The 23,299-nt window shown below is 36.1% G+C and overlaps 2 protein-coding genes across 3 annotated transcripts in view; one reads left to right on the forward strand and one right to left on the reverse strand.

Annotated features, from left to right (window-relative positions):
- The window catches only part of LOC129002514 (ATP-dependent Clp protease ATP-binding subunit clpX-like, mitochondrial), a 44,318-nt gene extending 34,533 nt beyond the window's left edge, over positions 1 to 9,785 (reverse strand). The window contains exons 1-4 of one of the 2 annotated variants that reach the window (XM_054430376.1): positions 9,572 to 9,785; positions 5,149 to 5,220; positions 2,346 to 2,564; positions 227 to 375 (exon numbers count right to left, since the gene is read on the reverse strand). In XM_054430376.1, the coding sequence (XP_054286351.1) occupies positions 227 to 375; positions 2,346 to 2,564; positions 5,149 to 5,215 (435 nt within the window). In that variant the 5' untranslated portion in view covers positions 5,216 to 5,220; positions 9,572 to 9,785. Of the gene's footprint in view, positions 1 to 226; positions 376 to 2,345; positions 2,565 to 5,148; positions 5,221 to 9,297; positions 9,450 to 9,571 lie in introns of those variants that run through there. The other variant, XM_054430377.1, reaches the window with a different exon arrangement.
- Positions 9,786 to 14,898: 5,113 nt separating this feature from the next.
- LOC129003598 (uncharacterized protein K02A2.6-like) lies at positions 14,899 to 18,984 on the forward strand. Its single transcript, XM_054431896.1, has one exon. It carries the CDS (start codon positions 14,899 to 14,901, stop codon positions 18,982 to 18,984), a length of 4,086 nt encoding a protein of 1,361 aa, XP_054287871.1.
- Positions 18,985 to 23,299: the final 4,315 nt, after the last annotated feature.

Consider the following 23,299-nt stretch of genomic DNA (forward strand, 5'->3'; position numbering starts at 1 on the left):
TGAAACATATTTTAAAACTTAAATTCCTTATTTATTGTTATAGGCTATCCTTACTAGCTTTTTTAAGTATTTTGGAGGTCATAAAGGTTTAGGTAACAGATCTTGTGAGTTGAGAGTTTAAAAAATATAAATATAAATTCACTTAGGCTTACAATAACCTTACAATCAGTTACACTAGGCATACTAAAATTTACAGGAAACACATGCTAAAAGTTACAATTCTTACCTTCTTTGGAGGTGGAGGAGGTTTCCGAACATAAGTTCCAGACTTGGGGTCATCTCGCAGTTGATCTTTCATTGTGCGTTTATTTTCTAACTCGGAAAGGACCATGAAAAAATGATCACATTTCCCACACTTGACAAACCTTGACGATGCTGAAATTACATGACAGTTAAATCAAATTGAAACATTTTCATTAATTTCAACATGAGCTACACAGTAACGTTTTGGTTTAGTGGTTGGCAAATTTCACACCATAAAAAAACAAATGAATTAAGTTTTTTTATTGGCTTGATTTCACACCATATGTGTTTCTCTTTACACAAATCCTTCGCAACTGTATAAAATTATAACAGCTGTTTAAATCAATCACTCTATATTCAATATGGAATACGCACAAAAGTAAGTGAGTCATAACTCAATCAATAAGATTGGTTTAAAATGTTAGCGCCTGTGGCTCATAAATAAGCACCGTCCGTTCCAGTGATGTAGATCAGTTGTACGAGGGCTATCCAGAAAGTAGATTACGTCTTTGTCTGTATACGCTAGAGGCGGGGCTAGCGCGACCATCTTGACGTATTTTAGTTATGCAGCTCAACCGGCATCTAGCCGTGCTAGTAAGAGGTTTCTGCTGTAAAATTTCTGTGTTAATTGAAAATGCCGCAAACTGTGAAGTGCGTGCAAAAAAAATGAATGGACTCTTTGGTTACAGTTAGGTAACCAAGCTTTTCGGTTATGATCTCGTGCAACAAACTTCCCGAAATTTGTGGAAACCCCATAGAGAGTTCTGTTATTGTGAATTTTCGAGTTTTACGGGCATCGGCATCAACTTTTTCGACAAGTTCGGCAGTCACAATGCTGGGTCTTCCACTTCACTCTTTGTCGTGAACGTTAGTTCGGCCATTTTACAATTTGATGACCCACTGACAAACTCCAAACATCATCAGTAATAATGTTTTCCCCATAAACTTCACAAAGTTGCCGATAGATTTCTATCGGATTACAGTTTTTTGTAGTCAAAACCTTATAACTGCACCCACTTCACAGTTCACGGCATTTTCAATTAACACAGAAATTTTAAACTGTCACAGTAAGTCAACGGAGTACAGCAAAAACCCCTTACTAGCACGGCTAGATGCCGACTAAGCTGCATAACGAACTAACACCAAGACGGTGGCGCTAGCCCCGCCCCTAGCGGATACAGACAAAAACGTAATCAACTTTCTGGATAGCCCTCGTATGTAAAATGGCCTAACCCATTAATCCAATGCTAACTGATGTGTTCAGATGACTGATCCCCTAGACTCAAAATAGGACCATCTAAGAAACAATGAATAAAATCCCTACACTCACACCACGCAATCTCCATATATTGTTGTTGCCTGAAAAATATGAAGTTGTCTGTATTTTGTTGTATTAAAGTTTAAAACACAGACCAATGAAAACTAAAAATAAAAACTATAGCCTATCAACAGTTCATCTATATAAATATTTATTAGCCTATATAAAATTACAGTTTTGTCTGTACATTGCAATCATGCAGTTTTTGGTTATTTTTATGTTTAATAGCCTTTTTAAGAAAGCCAAAACGAGTCTTGTAAGCATATATAGCGATTCATCAGGGTATAGTTATTCCTGTGTTCACTTTTAAGCCATTTGTCTGTGGGGGAAAAACACCTACGCTCAGAATTCAGGCTGTCGGTCTGTTTGTAACCATCATTACAGACAGCAGCGTAGTGGTGCGGGAACGTCCCAAAGAACCAATATATTGGTAAGCGACCTGTATTTTTCTGTGAAAATAGTGAGCGTTTCCACACTGGAAGATTTAAGACTACACCACTGATTAGCGACCATCAGTTGTCAACAGGTTACTAAAAACAGATTATAACTGAATTCCTCACGGCTAGTTCCAGTTTAACCTATGATGCTTGGTTTTTATAAGTAAAATCAACCAATAAATAGATAGACAAAATGTTTGGATCGCCACTATAAAACAAAGGATTATATTCTTGAAATTATTTATAAACTTATTATAGGCTATAAACAATTATTATATTTAACAACTCTTAAAAATTCAGAACTTTTACTTCACTAAGGTTTAAGAGAAAGATTATCAAGCACTCACACATGAAAGTTTCGACATGGATGTTTGGATCACCACACTTGGGGCAAACATGATGATTATCTGGTCCTTTCCCTCCCCCTGACGTCTTCTTGGTGTCTTTGGATGGAGGTTCATGCGTTCCGCTAGAGTCAGCCGCTAATAGTCTCACAGAGGTTGTACCCAAGCCTCTTAATTTACAGCATTTCAGATCATTACGCAGAATAAGTTGTAGACATAAACCTGTTGACAGTAAGGATATGCCTAGTTAACACTCCTCAGCTGTGAGACTACTTTAAAAAAGGCAAAAGAGACTTCTGAAAATCAGCTTAGTTGTAATGTTAGTTGTTAAAGACAGTTTTTAACTGAAAGCCCATCAAAATGTGTCAAGGCCAGGTGTACAAATAATTATGGTCTAAGGAAACAACATAGACCTAAATATTTCAGTTCAGGACTAATAAGAATAAAATATGCAATTAAGCCAAATAAGAGGCCTAGATAAAAGTTTCAACTATGTATTTACAGTACTACCAAACCTCTTTCACGACTTCATCAATTGCTATGTAACGTGGACATATGAAATACAAAGAATAAAAGTAAATATGCACAAAAATTTACTTTAGATTGGTTAGTCAAAGGCTTACACTATACACAATATAAATCCTCGTCACATTGGTCATCTTCCTTCCAAAAACTGTGTTTTCTTATTTATTTGGTCTTGTAAAAAAGTTTACCAAGCCAATATACCACATACAATAAAAAATATCACTGATAGGCCCAATTCACAAAGAGAATATCCCCTTGAACTGAATGGTACTAAGGGTCATTGTGGTGACTGGTGACCATGCACATGATCATACTGTTTAGATGTAGGCTACAATATTGTACAACACACACATTTGTTGCTGTGGTATTGAACTAAGGGACTTTGACAAATGGCATCCGGGTCCTGAATTGACCCCACTCAGAATCAAACCAGCAACCTTGAGATATTGAGGTGAACACTATAACCAATCGTCTTTTCTTTGGTCCTGAGTGAACATTTGTTGCCTTATAAGTAATAAAGTAAATCATGTATTCTCTGAATAGGTACAACCTGTTACAATTATTATACATCTCGGTCGTCAAATATAAAAACTAATAACATTTCATAAATAAGAAACACAATATTGAAACATGAAGATGCAAACAGCCAGACATAAATTCTATTAAATTGTAGGCCTACGGTTCATTTTCTACAAGTTGGTAGGTTTTAATTTTTAATTTTTTAAACTTTTTTTTCATAACATTCCTTTACATTGGTTGGAAGACAGTTCATCAGGCGGATTTGTGGAAGAAGAATATCTGAGCCATGTCTGGTGGGATACCTATGTCTATCTCAAACAGTAGGAAGAGACCCAATTTTATGCTTGATGAAAAGGACTACTTTAAAAACTTATAGAGAAAAACGTGTGAGAATATTAACATTTTGAAAAACTCCCCTACAGGAATGAAAGGGTGGGGGAAACCAGACAAAATGGGAAAAGCTCGTTTCTGTTCCATAAACGATTTGTTTGCATGTGTGGAACCTCCCCAAATCTCTATACCATATGACATAACAGACTGAAAGCATCTGTGGTAAACATTGATCAGGCCCTTTTGATCAAGCAATACCAATGTTCTCAAGGCAAAGCTCACCTTGCTCAAATGACCACAAAAATCTGAAATAGGTGATTGCTACGTCAGCTAAGAATCCATAACAACACCTAAAAACTTGACTTCAGAAATTCTTTTATTGAAGATTGTGGTAGTTTTAAATGCAGTGGGTTTTTGTTTCATGTTAGAAATCGGACAAATTAGATTTATTCTGGTTTAAAATAAGATTATTATTAAAAAGCCAGACATCAAAATTTGTAATTGAAGAAGACATGTTCTCTTAATCAACCTCAGACTTAAAAAGCATAGTGGTATCATCTGCATACAATGTTAAGGAGTTAGGACAAACATAAGCACCGACGTCATTTAATATAAAGAATAAAAAGCAGGGGTGCAAGGATAGGGCCCTGAGAGACACCACATTTCACTTTGGCGAGTTCGGAACAGCATTCTGTGTCAACCTCAACGTATTGCTTACGAACCACTAAATATGACCTTGAGGAACCATTAAAGATGGATTCCACGTATACCACCACATTCACATTTGTCACAAAGAATATCATGGGTCAACCCGATCGAATGCTTTTGATAAGTCACATAATAAACCGATTGCCGATTCAGCATTTTCCAGACTTGAAATTATTTTGGAAGTGAATTGACTAGAGCATCTCGGTAGTAGACAACTCGGCCTAAACCCAAACTGGTATGGAGCTATTAATTCATGCTTGGCTAAAAAAGATGCTAACCTGTCGTGGACTAGGTTCTCTAAAGCCATGGACAATGTCGGAAGAACAGTAATTGGTCTATAGTTATCCTCATTACCACTACTGCCTTTTTTGAAAACCGGGATTATTTTTGAAACTTAAAAAGCATTTGAGCTTGAGAAAATGTCTGATTGTAGTGATTTGTTGAAAAGGATTGTGGTTGCTTTTAAGATTGGTTTAATATGTTTGTTTCAGCAGAAAAGTTGAAATACCATCAATGCCAATCCTTTTTTTAAGATAAAGTATGGCTGTATAATATTTTTTTTTATTGATTCTGTAAAGAAGGTTATTTTTTTATTTCGATGCTTAGGCTACTTCACTCAATTGGCGGACCTGAGGCCGCATACCTAATAATTTATTATGGAGTATATTAAAAAACTTATCCAATATTAATAAATTGTTGTTTGTGAATGATTGTTTATACATACCTGGCTGTACTTTCCCCCAAGGCAACATTAATTTGCTGGCAGAAAGTCCACACCTTACAGCGGACATATTGTCTGTGAATAAAAACATAAAATTATTTATTAACGGTGAATTATGGGCTAATTTGTGGCACTCTCAGCCTAAACCTAACATGAGGAGTAAAGGCTTTCCCATTTATTTAGTTTATTGAATCCTTGACGTGTTTAAAACTTTACTGCTAACTTATGCCCTTCCTTCAGGCTGTGTAGGCCTACCCTAAGTTGTAACCAAAAATATGTATGCCTACCATAAAGGAAAATAATTATCTTAGTTTTGTTCTGATCACATTTTGAGTTGTTACGATTCGCATGTGAACAACCTTTACCTACGGTACAATAATTGTAGGTAAAGGAATTATTCTTGATCTCCTTATCCTTGACCAACAAAAGTTGGATAGACTGAGTCATTTTAAATTACTTTACAAAAAGGTACTTTCCTGTTAAAGTAAACATTCATTATTAACGAAGATTTCTTTTCATATACCGTAGGCCTATTGATATTTTATTTTTAGATCCGATATATCGATATTAACGAATTGAAACATATTAGTTGACCTAGATAACCTAACCTAACCAAACTTGCTGTAACATTTCAAAATTCCGTTTGATATTTCCCACATAACTTTTCTGTTAGCCTATTATCAAACAGAGTTTTGAAAGGGTAACTTACAGCAAGTTTTGTTAGTAATGTTAGGTTAGAACAGTTTCATTCCTTAATCCATACGTTATACGGTACTTGAGTATTAAAAGGAGGCCACCATTACGAAACGCGCCGCGGCACTTATAGAGGGTTAAATTGTTATAGATGTTGTAGTAGAACTATTCTAGTATTGTTGTGAGTCGAGCGTTATCAGATGAGTCATGTGTCTACTCGCAGAATCCCCTCCAAGTAGGCCAAGGTCAGGGTCGTTGACCGGAGCGCGCGCCATTACCTGTCATCGCCTGTCACTGTGTCTTATCAGTTATAAAATTAAACTATCATAACCTAACCTAACCAACCAAACTTGCTGATAGTGAAAACATCGAATGAAGGTTTACTAATAATCAGTATTATCATAGCTAAGTTAAGAAACTGTAGGTTAGGTGGCCTCCGTTTAATACTCAAGTACCCGTTATATATATATTATAAATCAATTCAATGTTGTTTGAACCCATTGACAAGACCTACAAACTACAAGACCTTCAGGCAAAATAGGTAAATAATTTATTATAGATATTAAACTAGCATAAACAAGATTATAGTTCTCTTCTCAACTTGTAATTTAAATGTCTGCAAAACACTCTATGGTGCAAAATAATCAAAACAGCTGCAGCAATTATTATTGCCAACCACAAAAACAAAATAACCCATTTATAATACAGTGTAATGTTTATTACCCTATTATAAACATTGTATATCAATTCGTTTTTTGGACGGATATATCTGTTAGCCCAGAAAAAAAAATTCTCAGGACGGATATATCCGTTTTCAGCCCCGAAAACTCTGAAAAAACAATACGCAAGTCCCAGATAGGCGTTCATCAGATGGAAGAATGGTGCAACGACAACAAATTAGTACTAAATGAAAACAAAACATCAGTTTTAAATTTTTTCAACACAAAGGCACCTGACCATAGCCCTCTCTTAAAATTAAAAAATCTAAACTTAAAAATAAACGATAACGTAAACTATCTTGGAATCAAAATAAGCAATAACCTTAGATGGAATATCCATATTGATCATATAACCTCAAAACTTTGGTAGTATGCTGTCTTATGCGCAGACTACAAAACATAGTGGATCATCATATCCTGATGAAAGTTTATTATGGCTGCTTTCATAGCGTATTGAGTTATGGCATCGTTCGTAGCCTACTTTGGGGCAACAGCAGTGAAGCAAACAGAGTCTTTCTACTACAGAAGAGAATTATTAGAATAATTTGTAAAACCCATTTTTTAGAACATTGCAGATCACTCTTTATTAATCTTAAAGTTCCCACCCTTACCTCCGTTTATATATTGGAATCAGCTATTATGATATGGAAATTTCCGGAAGTCTTCAAACGCAACCACGAAATACATAATTACAACACCAGGCAACAAAACCATATACGGTACACCTGAATTGTCACCGAACATCATTGGTAATAGCTGGACCACATCATACAGCTTGCAAGTAAGATATTTAATAAATTGCCAGAAGAAATAAGAAGCTGCCAAGACAAAAATTTGTTAAAGAAAAAACTCAAAAATTATTTAATAGAAAAGGCCTACTACAAGTTGGAAGAATTTTGGGAGGGAGAAGATAGGCCCTACCTGAAAATTAAACAGCTTTGACGACCACGGCTGGAAAACTACTCGTGGGATCAACACAAGTATACATGTATACAAGTAAGAAAGTAAACAAAGATTGATGGATATCCGTGCATAGCCCTGGAAGGGTTAATGATTTATATTAATTTGCTGTTTAGAAATTACATAATAAAATGGTGCTATTCTAACATACATAACCAAACCAAAAGTCTAGAATGCAAGCAAACTCCTGTTGATGTCAGAAAAGGCATGTCAGGGTGGTAAGTTGTGCTTTATGTGAATTGGTGACTGATTACATTAAGTGTTTTTAAGTTAGGTTAGATTAGGAAGGTAAAGTTTAGGTTATAATGTATCAAGTTGTTAGTTTATATCGTCTGCACTGTTTTTGAAAAATTAAAATCCTGAGAAAAACTCTTCAAATTACTATTACAAAAATGCTTCCATTTGTCTAAATTGGAACTAACTTACATGTAATTAGTCTACCAGTCCATACTATATCTCCATAATGTGAAGAAATTGCTATTATAGAAAACATTGTTGACTCCAGAATCACTTGTAATGTTTCTACAACAATGTTATCATGTTTCATCAATGATATTCTATTCTATTATTTTCTCATCAATGTTAGGCCTACTCTCTTCACTCAACCTAAACTTGTGAGTGATGGAGTAGCAGACAAGCACTACGCAGCACGTATGAGTATGAGTATATTTGTTATGTGTTTTAGTTGTAGTGAAGTAAAATGACGTCACAAGGCATATTGCCAATGACAGAATCAGAGTGGATTAAAAAAGTTCAAAAGTTGTTACTTCCAGTTGCTTGTCGTGTACGGTTGAAAACAGTCAGCTGTAGGCTTACTTAGTTAACCCACAGTTCATTCCACTTGTAAATGTTATCCATCCTACCTTGTTTATTGTAAGGTTGTATGAGTACCGTCAACTATTTTTAAGGCGATTTCTTGAGAAATATTTATCAGCGGTGAAAAATACTGGTATATTTGGATTCAGGAGGTAAAAAACTCTAAAATAAGATATCAAAATTAAAATTTTGTTTGGAGGCACCTATACGGAATAAGTAAGTCACTCTCCACGTTTTGAATAAAACATTAATTAATTTCTTTTGAATAAATGTGGTATATAGTGTGGTTCAATAATGACTTATCTAAGAGTTACTGACAGTCTTTCCTCTGATGGAACATCTAGTCGCATTGTGGTGGTTATCTGTTGACCAACTAATAATAGTAAAAACCCTTCAACAGACATATTAATTAGAGAACTTTTTACTGTCATCACATAAAAAGTATATATTTAACTTACAGTTTATAAAACTATCCATTTGAAAGTCTCTGACCTATGTACTATCTGCTGAATCCAATAAGTTATTTACTTATGGAGCTAGTTATTTACTTAAGGATAACGTCTCAGTTCACGTTATCTTCTTTTTTCTTCGATCTAACTACTTAGAAGAGCACAAACACAGGCTAATTCAACAAAGACTATTTTTGGACAGCTTAACACACTAAAAAATCCACTTCTCTACTGAAAAATCGCCATGTGTGCGCCTAGACATAGGCTAACTTAAATCAAGGCCAATCAAAAAATTGACCGTGTGCACTTAGCCTAAGAATAAGAACAAATTAATTGGTAAACTACTGGAACTTAGTCTTCTAGCTTAAAGTGTTCGTAAGGTTGTGGATGCCCATTTCATTTTCATGTGTTTTTTCTACGGTAGGACTAATGTAGAAAATAAGTTATTAAACCCTAGATATTATTGGTAAATTCACACATGAGGCAGACAGATATTTTCAGCTCTACGGGCCTACCTTGCAAGATATTTGCAGTATGCTAATTTAGTTATCAGGCCCTTCAAACCAAATAAATGACTAGGGGCCTAATAGGGACTATGCCTTAACAGAGCCTCTGTAGGTTAAATACAACTTTAAGTTTCAGGGCTCAAAAGTTGGGCTCTTCAAGCACTAGAATCTGGGTAAAATTATGATTGAATTATTATTTGCCTTCATGGCATTGTTAAGAAGAAAAAACGTAAACATCCAACGACCTTATGGAAAGTTCATAAAATCAAACAGGCCTACTTACTTGATGACTTGAAGTAGTAGAGCAACACAACACTAACACTGGCCACTGGGCCTACGTTATCGATAATTTAGATAAGATTTGCTAACTCAATCAACAAGGCATTTAGCTGAAACAGTAAACACTAAACAAACAGCGTAGGGTTGTTTTTCGTTTAGCTGTAGCTGTCTTTGTTAAAGTTAAAGGTATCGTTCAAGTGGGGGATCCGGATCGGTTTTTTCGTCCTGACTGCTGGCTGAGTCTGACTGACAGTAACAAACAGCTGACTCGACGAACAGCAGCTGATTACCAAAGTACCAAAGCAAAGCAGTCAAAGTGTACTGAGAGTATCCGTATACCGTGGGGTCTCACAAAGTCGACATACAACAAGGACGAAATCTATTGGATGGAACAACTGAGCTATAATTCTAACTGGAGGTAGCACTGAATGTCAAAGATGCGTGTCGCCAGCCGCCATGTTTGCGTGGGTTGTAAGTGAGTTATAAGAAGCCATGTTATTGGATAAGAAAACTCACTGCTATACCAACCTAGTTATAGAAGCCATGTTATTGGATAACAAAACTCACTGCTATACCAACCTAACAAAATCAGCGACACGCTTTTGACAGACTTCTGCCATGGCAGTGCTACGGATGGAACATCTATATCTATCTATCTATCTTCTATATATATATCTATCTATATATATAATTCTGTAAGACCAAATTTTTACCAGAAAATTGTGGACGTCTGGTAAGTCTCAGAAAAGTGGGAGCGGTCTTAAATTAAAGGTCTTGACCCCAGGGACTCGGGAAAAATAGCAGAATTCCCATAAAGTTGCCAGAAAACGAGATATAACGTAAAATATCCACCATAAGAAATGCATGGGGACTGAAAAACGTCTGCATTCTATCAGCTGTTACTTATTTATTTGCAATGTTTACATTGATTCCGAAAGTCAATGTTGGTAAACAATGTTTCAAAATGAATTGTGTTTAATTTTTTGTTTTTCGTTTTTATAATGAGTGAAGTAACTAGACAGGGTAGGGAAAGACATGCAAGACGTGGAAGAGTGTCCAGGAATTAAACAGACTTAAGAAATGCAAAAGAGAACGTCATGTAGGGCCTAACTGTGAAAGAAATCCAGAAGCTGTTTTAAAACCTGTCTTTAGAAGAACGCTGGAAAATGAGTTGAGTGTTGTTTCTCACAATCTAGGTCCTCCTAAAGCACTTGCATGCATTGTTGCATTTCACTTCGCAGAGGAGGCCACAAATGGACATTTCAACGCATGTTGCCATAATGGACATGCCACAACCATAATTAAAGGACGAACTAAATGAACTGTTTTTACATGATTCGAACTTCATAAAAAACATGAGGCTAATAATAATAATAATAAGGCTTTACAACAGTGCAATGGCTTTTGCGTCGCTTTCCGCTACACAAAAAGATATTCCGGGAAATGGGCCTTACTGTCTTAAAATTCAGGGACAAATTCATAGATATATTTCAGACTTACTACCGCGAAATGGAAGAGTTGCCCTCATAATAATTAATAATAATGTTAAACTTTACAATTGGTTCTCAAAATGGAAACTATAACAGAATTCGTAGGATTACAAAACAAATCTTCAATTTTAAACTAGAAAAGATGTGCAATGTTTGGCTGTATGATTTAAGCTCTGATTCGTCGTTCTCTGGGCTCAGGCCAAACCGTGTGCACGTTTCCATTTGTTAATATGTTGTGTTATTGATTTAATCATTATTTTACTTTTGTATTTCATTGACACATCAGAAGCAACTAATATACGACTCCAACGGAAGGAAACCCAAGATATAAAACAAGAAACACTGTTAATTTTAAGTAACATACAATTGATAATTTTAAAAACATATTTCGATTATTTGTATTTTTATATATGGTTTTTTATTTTAGTCTAAATTAGGGTCTATGGCCCCTACAAGCCACTAGTCTATATATATAATTCTGTAAGACCAAATTTTTACCAGAAAATTGTGGACGTCTGGTAAGTCGCAGAAAAGTGGGAGGGGTCTTAAATTAAAGGTCTTGACCCCAGGGACTCGGGAAAAATGGCAAAATTCCCATAAAGTTACCAGAAAACGAGTTATAACGTAAAATATCCACCATAAGAAATGCATGGGGACTGAAAAACGTATGCATTCTATCAGCTGTTACTTATTTATTTGCAATGTTTACATTGATTCCGAAAGTCAATGTTGGTAAACAATGTTTCAAAATGAATTGTGTTTAATTTTTTGTTTTTCGTTTTTATATTGAGCGAAGTAGCTAGACAGGGTAGGGAAAGACCTGCAAGACGTGGAAGAGTGTCCAGGAATTCAACAGACTTCAGAAATGCAAAAGAGAACGTCATGTAGGGCCTAACTGTGAAAGAAATCCAGAAGCTGTTTTACAACCTGTCTTTAGAATAACGCTGGAAAATGAGTTGAGTGTTGTTTCTCACAATCTAGGTCCTCCTAAAGCACTTGCATGCATTGTGACGCTTTTCACTTCGCAGAGGAGGCCACAAATGGACATTTCAACGCATGTTGCCATAATGGACATGCCACAACCACAATTAAAGGACGAACTAAATGAACTGTTTTTACATGATTCGAACTTCATAAAAAACATGAGGCTAATAATAATAATAATAATAATAAGGCTTTACAACAGTGCAATGGCTTTTGCGTCGCTTTCCGCTACACAAAAAGATATTCCGGGAAATGGGCCTTACTGTCTTAAAATTCAGGGACAAATTCATAGATATATTTCTGACTTACCACTGCGAAATGGGGAGTTTCCTTCATAATAATTAATAATAATTTTAACATTTGGTTCTCAAAATGAAAACTATAACAGAATTCGTAGGATTACAAAAAAATCTTCAATTTTAAAGTAGAAAAGATGTGCAATGTTTGGCTGTATGATTTCAGCTCTGATTCGTCGTTTCCGGACTCAGGCCAAACCGTGTGCACGTTTCCATTTGTTAATAGGCCTATGTTGTGTTATTGATTTAGTCATTATTTTACATTTGTATTTCATTGACACATCAGAAGCAACTAATATACGACTCCAACGGAAGGTAAACCAAGATATAAAACAAGAAACACTGTTAATTTTAAGTAACATAAAACTGATAACTTTAAAAACATATTTCGAATATTTGTCTTTTTATATATGTTTTTTATTGTAGTCTAAATTAGGGGCTATGGCCCCTACAAGCCACTAGTCTATATATATAATTCTGTAAGACCAAATTTTTACCAGAAAATTTTGGACGTCTGGTAAGTCGCAGAAAAGTGGGAGAGGTCTTAAATTAAAGGTCTTGACCCTAGGGACTCGGGAAAAATAGCAGAATTCCCATAAATTTACCAGAAAACGAGATATAACGTAAAATATCCACCATAATAAATGCATGGGGACTGATAAACTTCTGCATTCTATCAGCTGTTACTATGATTTTCAATCAAATATAAATGTTTAAAAAAATAAAATGAAAGCTCAATAGAGCAATGGGGGAATTGCGGCACCATCTTCAAATTGAATGCTTCGAATTTTTCGTCTAGTTCCCCGTAGCCTTAGCGAAACTGCTCGAATGATGGAAAGCTGGCTTTGGATCCTCAACCATCCGATAATTTGGGAGTATGGTTTTCTCCATTTTACAGCCAGGGCTTCGCTTGTTCTCCTCTGAAACGCTTCATATTCTTTGTGGGGGACTCCTTCCGTGGAACATATTAATGGTGTGAAGCTTCCTCTGATGTCTTCGGCTGCTTTGTCATATTTATTGTGTTTCTGAACGGCATGGTTTCGAGATATTGTTCCCCATTCTTGGTTGGCGTAAGAGGGAGCGTCAGCATTAACAATGCGATTATCAAAAAACGCTACTCTCTCAGCCTCCCAAATACCATTAACTTTAAAATCAGCTTTTAAAGCAGGCACATTGTTTGCAGGGTCAGCTTCTCTCATAATAGGCTCGACTTCAACCCCTTTCCAGGCCATATTTGCTATCGCAGCACAGTGGTCTCGATGTTGATCATGCCCATGTTTGATCAATCCTCCTTTTTTACAATTTAATGCATGTGTTAGATTCATAGGTTGATCACAACCATCACATCGTACTGGTAAATTTCTTAGTGTGCGGCCATAGCGAATTGACAAAGCATCTCTGAATTGATCCGGGGACAAATCCGTATGATCAGATGCACATGGTGTCACAGTTAACCATTGGCTAGTATTCCCTGCTACAATTCTAATTATTGGCTTCTTTTGACTTTCAGGAAGTAATTCCATAATTCGTTCATTATTTGCTTTAGCCAACATGTCTTTTTCTAGTTTTCTCTTCTTTATTACATCTTGTAGTGTTGATACATGATCATTAATCTTTAATGGTTGTCCATTTTTAATGGCTAATATTAATTTTTCTGTGCATTGTTTTGATGCTTCAAATGAAATACCATCGTTCTTTGTCGGGTCCTGAATATTTAAGCCTCCAAAACGAGTAGGGAGAGAGAACAAGTCATGTTCAAGTTCAGAAATCTCTTGTTCGAAAAGGTTGGGAGTGAAATGGCGATGTATGGCAGTTTTTAAATCTTCGTATTCTTCACTAAATCCCTCTGTTACTCTTTGGAGAAATGCCCATTCATTTTGTAATGACTTAGTAAAGGCAGTATACGCTGCTTGAGGACTTTTATGTGCAGCTATGCCAAATTTCTTTATACAATCAACCCATTTTTTTACTTTTTCTTTCACGAATTCCTTCTTTTCTTCTGAGCTACCAATAATACCCCCTAAAAACCTGTACGATGTTACAATTTTCACTTGTAGGTCTCTGAAAATTTCTTTTGCTTTTTCTTTATATTCAGGTTTTACTATCAATACACTTTTCTTGGGTTCTGGGTAATACCCCCATTTTGGCCCTTCAACACGTAAAGCGTTAAACCATTCTCTAACTTTAAGTATTTCACCGAAACATGCAGAATCATCAGCGTACCAGTTTTGCTTCCAATTTAGGCTTTTTAGTTTTTTTACCAAAGGTAATATGCCAATTGCATACATTAGCATGCCTAAAGGGTCTCCCTGAGTGGTTCCTTCTTGACTAAGGATGATTTTATTGCTTCCTCTAAACATAATGGTTGCATAGCCTTGGTATGTATTGAATAGGAAACGAGCGCTGTTATGTATGCTGAAATACTGTTCTTTAATTTAATTCAATCAGATGTTTTCATAAAAACAATGTTTGTTTACTTGTTACTTTTGTTATAAATGTTTGACAATAAAAGATTCTTCATTCATATATTTTATTCTATTTAAATGTAATAACGTTACATAATGGCGCTGCACGGACATGAGGAATATGACAATGACGACACATCATCTACACTAACAGTGGAACAACCTACTACACATAGTTTAACTCATTTCAAGTTCGAGAAGTTTGATGCTACCAAAGAAACATGGAAGTACTACTACCAAAGGTTTGAGTTGGAATTAATTGTTTGTGGGTTACAACACAATCAAGAAGCTAAGAGAATTTTACTTCTGAAATGGATTGGTGCTGAACATTATAGAATTGTGGTTGATAACTTTTATCCAACACCTATTTTAACAGTAGATTACGAGGAAATTGTTGAGTTCATTTCAAATTTCTATAAACCAAAAACATCCTATTTGGCCGAAAGACTCAAATTTGGAAAAATCTTGAAGAACAAAGATCAATCAATACGCATATTTGTAAACAATTTGAGAGCTGGTGCGACGGAATGTGAGTTTAAAGATACACTTGACGAAAGACTGCGAGACCAGTTCTTATTGGGTTTAAATGATCCTAAACTGCAAGAAGAGCTCATCAGAAAACATCCTGAGGAAAAAGCAAGACTTGTCGACATCGTTAAAGACGCCTACCTCATGGAAATGGCACATTCTCAACAACAACAAATAGAAACACTTGGGACATTTTCATGTGACGCACAGGTAAATAAGGTAGGGGCTACACGAACTACTAAACCTTTATACAAAAGGGACAGTACTAGAATCAGCTTGAATCCTGAGTCACAGTGTTTGAGGTGTGGTTTAGCAAAACATAAAACAGGTGAGCATTGCAAGGCAATGAATATTCAATGTAGAGCTTGTGGGAAAATGGGGCATTTTGAAAGAGTTTGTCTGAAATCCAAAAATGTCGTCATTGAGAAAAATCTTTCAAGACGTTATGTCAAACAAATTGATAAGTTTGCTGGTATGAGTGATTATAGTTACAATGTAGACTTTTCCCGACATAATAATGACGGATGTCCTGACATATCTGATGAACTAGAAGCTGGTTCGGTAAAAAACATAAGTCAAATTAATAATGTTGAGAAATTTTGTTACGTTGTTAATTTAACAATAAATAGGGTTCCAATAACGATGGAATATGACACTGCTGCTGCAAGAACTATAATTAGTAAATCTACGTGGAAACAAATTGGTGAACCGGCACTGACTCCTACGGAGGAGCTGGGTGCTTATCCGTCATTTAGAATACCTATGCTCGGCGAGACTAAGGTCGCGGTTTCGTTAGGATCAACTACTTTGCAATTAAGTGTTGCTGTCACTGACAGTGTTTCAGGTACACCTTTGCTTGGTAAAGATTGGATTGCAGCATTTAATCTAGATCCTAACTGTGAACATGTATGTAAGCAAAATTCTTATAGCGTCAATCATATTAACACGGACATTATAGACAAAGAGGGGGAGAAACGTAAGATATATAGAGAGTTCAAAGACATAATTACCAATAACCTAGGAACAGTGAAAAACTTCAAAGCTAAGGTTAGAGTAGCTAATGATGTACAATTGCCAATACACAAACCGAGACCTGTTCCGTTCGCACTACACAGTGCAACTAGCAAGGAACTAGATCGTTTAGTGTCCTCAGGGGTCTTAGAACCTGTGGATCCAGCTACTACTCCGATCCTTTGTGCTTCTCCTTTAGTTGTTGTACCAAAGTCTAATGGTGAGGTACGATTATGTGCAGATTTCAAGGTATCAATCAACCCTCATTTAATCGATGACGAATACTGCATCCCTACGTTTGAAGAAACAGTACTTAAGTTGAATGGTTCAAAATTCTTTTCAGTTATTGATTTGAAGGATGCGTATCTACAGATTCCAGTGGACGAAGAATCAAAACAATATCTAGTGGTAGCGACACATAAAGGATATTTTACCTTCAATAGATTACCTTTTGGTATTAAGACTGCACCTAAGATTTTTCAAAAGCTGATGGACCAATTATTAGTTGGTACCGATGATTGTGCGTGGTATTTTGACGACATATGTGTGGGCGGTAGAAGTGGACCAGAACACATTGATAGGCTCAAAACAGTTTTAAATATATTGAGAAGAGCAGGACTATGCACGCGTGAAGATAAACTACAGCTTTTCAAACAAAGTGTGACTTATCTTGGGCACAAAATTAGTGCTCTTGGTATTCAGCCTGTTGAAGATCGTGTAGAAGCTATCAAGAAACAACCCCCACCAAAGAACGTTTCTGAGCTTAGATCATTTCTTGGATCTGTGAATTACTATTCAAGATTTATTCCAAATTTGCAATCTCTTTGTTTTCCTTTACATAGACTTTTGCACAAGAACTCAACTTGGGCCTGGAATAGTGACTGTGAGGACGCATTCAACCATATTAAGAGCAACATCTCAAACAATATGGTACTTGTACATTATGATCCTAAACTTCCACTTATCCTTGCAACAGATGCTTGCAATATTGGATTAGGAGCAGTTCTCCTTCATCGTTGTTCTGATGGCAGTCAGAAACCAATTGCAGCCGCTTCAAGGACATTAAATTCAGCAGAACAGAACTATTCTTCTATAGATAAGGAGGCACTGGCCATTATCTTTGGTGTTGAGAAATTCTACAAATATCTCTATGGTAGGCATTTCACTCTTTTGTGTGATCATAAACCACTCGAACGAATTTTTGGGGCAAAGCAGCCTATACCTAAACATGCCGCTTCCAGACTTGCAAGATGGGCTATTATACTCAGTGGATACGACTACGATATAAACTACAGGGCTGGAAAAGATAATGTTCTGGCAGATTGTCTGAGTAGATTACCTTTAGAAGGAGGAACAAACATTGATACGTATCAGACGCTTGGTGAAGTAAACCAAGTTAGATCTATGAGAATTGAAGATTTGCCACTTACCAAACGAACGCTTCAAGATAACACTCACAGAGATGATGAACTGAAACACATTATATCCTATTGTGTCAGGGGATGGCCCGATCGAAGTTCAATTCCGGACAATTTGAAGATATTCTATGACAAGAGACACGAACTATCTTATGAAGAGGGGATTTTATTGTGGCAAGAAAGAATAGTAATTCCTAAGTCACTTAGGGGAGACATTCTTAGTTACCTCCACGTTTCACACCCAGGAATAGTTGCCATGCGCTCTTTGGCGAAGTTGTATGTTTACTGGCCAAAAATAGACGATGACATTGAAAACTTAGTGAAAACTTGTACAAGATGCCAAACATTCAGGAAGAATGATGTCGAAACGCCACTCAATTCATGGAATATACCTGAAAATGCTTGGGAAAGATTACATATTGATTTCAAAGGACCTTTTGACGGATACATGTGGTTAGTGGTAATAGACGCATATTCTCGATGGTTGGAAATATTTCCAATGAAAAACGCTACAAGCAACACTGTGATAAGACGACTTCGTGAACTTTTCTGTAGATATGGACTTGTGAAACAAATTGTTACTGACAATGGAAATCAGTTTGTCTCAGAAGAATTTAGAGAGTTTTGCCGCAAGAATAACGTGATTCACATCAGAACCACTCCCTACCACAGTCGTTCCAACGGTTGTGTTGAACGAGTCATTCAGACATTTCAAAACAAGTATCTCATGACTGACATAAATGATCACGAACAAAGACTCCATACACTTTTATTCTCATACAGAACAACTCCACATTCATCGACTGGACGGACACCAGCTGAACTTTTCCTGAAAAGAAACCCAAGAACTTTGATTGACACCCTAAGACCGGACGTGAAGGAAAAGATGAAACAGTCGTCAGAACGCCAAAAGTTTTATCATGATATCCACTCTAAACGTAAAGACTTTAGTGCAGGTGATACAGTTTGGGTGAAACGGAATCCAAATGAAAATTGGAGAGAAGGGGTAGTGCTAAGGAAAACAGCACCATTGTCATACAGAGTGAACATTGATGACAAAGAATACAGGCAGCATGCCGACCATTTAAGAACACGTCAACAAATACAGCCTGCACAACAATCTATTCAACAACAAACTTCACAAAAAACTAACTTCACCTTCATCTGGTACTACAAACCAGAGAAAATCAAGTCGGAATATAAGAAGGCCAATGTATTACCATGATGAATATTAGTCCTCCAGGCATTTAAAGAAGGAAGGGGGAAATGTTATGTATGCTGAAATACTGTTCTTTAATTTAATTCAATCAGATGTTTTCATAAAAACAATGTTTGTTTACTTGTTACTTTTGTTATAAATGTTTGACAATAAAAGATTCTTCATTCATATATTTTATTCTATTTAAATGTAATAACGTTACAAGCGCAACGAGGCCAAAGCACCCTAGCATTCCACAGAGTTAAAGGCCTGCTCAAGGCGTTGAACGCATTTGAAGCATCTACAAGTAAAATACAATTTTGGTTCTTTTCATTGAATAGGTCCGTCATAGCATGTATAGCACCTTCTATTCCAGCTTTCGTTCCGGCGCAGAGTTGGTCAGATCCACATATTTCTTGAACATCTTCACCTGTTACAAAAGCCATGGTTTTTGCACATAGTCTCTGCAAAACTTCTCCAACTCCTATTGGGCGAATACCAGGGTATTTGTTCAGTGCTAATCCTCTTCTAGCTAACAGAGCTCTGATCGAGTTCCAGTTTACTATCCCGTTTGCCATCCATCGAGTTAACGATGCGACTGCTTCCCTTAAACGAGTGCTATGTGCTCCATAGCGCAGCAACATATTCTTCCATTGATCAGCATTTGTTCCGCTAGGGCCAGCACTTCCATGCAAACGTCTAGCCATCTTCTCTATGTGGTCACTGGATATATCTACATCTACCATCAATGGTAAGTTCTCATCAGCTAGAAAGGTATTGTCATTCGGAACCATTTGACGTGGGTGCTTATTTTTTAAAACTTGAAAAACATTTTGACCATCAGGAAGGATATCGTCAGGTGTGAGTACTCCATCGCCGGAGCGATCTGTGAGCCATCTTGTAGCTTCACGCAATTTTCCTTGTAATACCAATCTTGTGAAGATTCTTATTTTCTGGTCTTCTTCTTGGTGTTCTTGTGATGTTTTCATTTGCCGATCACATCTCTCAGCTTCACGTATTAATTCATCAAATTGATCATTTTCCCACATTTCCATTCTTTTCTTCATCAAACGTCTTATGTCAGACCCATTTTTTATCATTTTATCTTTTTGAAGAATGGTAGCACATAAGAAAAATATTCTTTCGGTTGAATTTATACCATTTGGGACTGCTTGGATCTCTTTGGCTAGAACATCTACAAATTGCCTTCCAATTGAACCTTGTGGTATTGTATATTGTCTTCCTTTTAATTTCATTGCACAAAGCCACCGTTTGTGCCATTCATTGTTTTCTTGAGAACTTACAGAGTTAAGAAGTGGAACTCCGAATCCTCTGGTAAATAACTTGTTCATAAAATTGTCTTTAATCATATCATCTTGATTGACATCGTCTGCTGTTGCAAGAAATTGAACACTTCCGTGGTCATAGCATTCATTGTATACAGCTTTATTTGTATTATCGGAAATTGGAGTTGGTTTGGCTTTAGTTTTTCCTTTTGAGGTCCTAAATTTCACTTCTCTGGAAATGCTTTTAGAAATTTTACTATTTTACATCAGCTGTTACTTATTTATTTGCAATATTTACATTTATTCCGAAAGTCAATGTTGGTAAATAATGTTTCAAAATGAATTGTGTTTAATTTTTTTGTTTTCCGTTTTTATAATGAGTGAAGTAACTAGACAGGGTAGGGGAAGACCTGCAAGACGTGGAAGAGTGTCCAGGAATTCAACAGACTTAAGAAATGCAAACGAGAACATCATGTAGAAATAACTGTGAACCTAACTTTGAATGAAATACAGAAGCTGTTTTACAACCTGTCTTTAGAAGAACGCTGGAAAATGAGTTGAGTGTTTGTTTCTCACAATCTAAGTCCTCTTAAAGCACTTGCATGCATTGTGGCGCATTTCACTTCGCAGAGGAGGCCGCAAATGGACATTTAAACGCATGTTGCCACAATGGACATTCCACAACCACAAGTAAATGACGAACTAAAATAACTGTTTTTACGGGGTAGCGGATTTCTACCCCCGGATATTTACCCCCATGAAAAAACGCCTACGTCATTTTGACGTCACGAGGGGCGGGGCCTATGCACGGTCGAGAAACAGTCCGCGACTGGAAATTTACCCCCATATATTATTAAATTATCAACATGTAATTGTTTGATTATAAAGTGATTTGCCATAGCACAGAAATCTACCCCCGGACATCTACCCCCAGAAATCCACCCCCTGACATTTACCCCCGGATATCTACCCCCAGACATTTACCCCCGGATATCTACCCTCGGACATCTACCCCCAGACATCTACCCCCAGACATCTACCCCCGAACATCTACCCCCAGACATCTACCCCCGGAAATCAACGGCTCTTCGGTTAAGCATTGTCTTGTAATATCCAGTATAAAACATGCGATATGTCATTGTCTTGTTTAACATTATCTATCTTCCTAATTCAATAAGCTGTAACAGTCCTTTTTCACCCGACCTACTTCGCCGATTGTTACGATTTAGGTGTCATTTTAAAGCTTAAGATCTTGCGCAGAGCAAAATGGTAATTAAAAAGGATATTTTTATTAGGGCTTCAAAAGGTTGACCCCTAAGGCTTTGATTTATTCCTAGAAGGTGCTTCCAATGGTTGACCAACTTTCACACTATACAGTAACATTTTTAAATGTCGGCCTTAGTCACTAACAAGACTACAAGATCGCGCCACTCATCCTACACTCATCTCCATTCATACTTGGCTTAAAATACCTACTATGTATGGTCGCCATTTCATTGAACAGTATTAACAGTATTAACAGTATTAACAGTATTAACAGTATTAACAGTAAAGGTGAAATGTGAGCAGATTACTAATCAGTTCAATTTTTAAGTCAGGTTGAAAACCAGAATATATCGTCTGCAACTGTAAACAAGAGATGGAACACTACCCCAAAACGACTTTTCGTTCTCAACTAGTGGCTTGTAGGGGCAATAGCCCCTATATTCTAGTAATTATTTTGTACAAATTATAAGTCTCATGGGTTACACTACCTTGAATTATCATTTAACATTTTTGTATATTATGATATGTATAATAGTTATTACATACCTGCATAATGCATTTTGATGTCTGCTCTGTTTAAAATAAAAATCCCAAAGGACATGTGGTGTGTTTATAATATAAACTTTCTAATCATAATACAACTAAGGAACATTTTCCAATAGCAATCTTCATGTCTATTAATTAAAATGTATATAGATTTCTTTAAATATAGACAAATTCAATTAGGAAAACACATAGAGATAATATCATAATCCAGATTGTAAAATGCTAATTCTATAACAAAATCTCTCTGGAACAACATTTGTTGTACGGTATCCATTTTTGTCGATTCCTTGGTCTTTATTTGGTTCTACTACCATTTTAACACCATCTGGCCTCTATACCCATCTAAAAGCAATATAAAATTGACCATGGGTAAACACTGGGTTTTTCAAATAAATGCCAACTTTTGTTCGGCCTTGCGCCACAATTTCACCAAATCAAATTGCGCAATGCACCACAATGAATGCAACCATCATTCATTGGTCCTACGCAATGTAATGCAATCTCATTTAAAAGTGGTAATCTATACACAGGAATAAATTCATGTTCATCCAATGCTCATTTATTCTTCTTCCATTAATATCGAGATTAAATCTGGCGCCTGTTGTTCTTATTTCGAAGAACAATACCTCTGCGTGGTAGTATTCCGAGATTATACATTATTACTGAGCAAAAGAACAATCCATTGTAAAGTATTAAGTTTACAAGTATCAAATTGTTTTTTCAAAAGATTTTATCTAATTTTCACTTTGTGTTGTTTACTACTTCACTAACAATTTTACAATAACATAATAATGCACATTCAGGTGTGGTTATAATTTATTCAATTTCTATAATCACAGCTGTTTTTACTATATAAAAATACTTAAATTAGATTCCCATGCTATTTAAATGTGAATTGTTTTATTCCGTAACAAAATTTTGGTGCATGATTTAAAAAAATGAATAATTTTCCCCAAAACTTCATGCCCAGACCTTTAAAATGAGACCTCTCCCAGCTTTCTACGGCCTCCCGTTCGCTCACAATTTCATTGTAAAATTTTGGGCTTACGGAATTAGATATATAGATAATTGGCCCTCTATCAATAACCTGTGTTGCCTGTACAGCGAGGCATTTTGAGAAGAAGAAAACCGGCCGGATGAATGCTTTAGGTTTATCAATAACGAAGATAAACATGGTTTTAATTACACACCGGTAATATTTGGGTTGACTCATTTAAACTCATTGTAAATATTCATTGTTATTC

Source organism: Macrosteles quadrilineatus, unplaced genomic scaffold (assembly GCF_028750875.1).
Source record: "Macrosteles quadrilineatus isolate MER2022 unplaced genomic scaffold, UCM_ALF_1.0 Scaffold_9__3_contigs__length_116548681, whole genome shotgun sequence".
Taxonomy (NCBI): domain Eukaryota; kingdom Metazoa; phylum Arthropoda; class Insecta; order Hemiptera; family Cicadellidae; genus Macrosteles; species Macrosteles quadrilineatus.

Bases quoted from the DNA above. Each gene is read 5' to 3' on its own strand.
- LOC129003598 (XM_054431896.1), top strand. From the start codon at position 14,899: ATGGCGCTGCACGGACATGAGGAATATGACAATGACGACACATCATCT.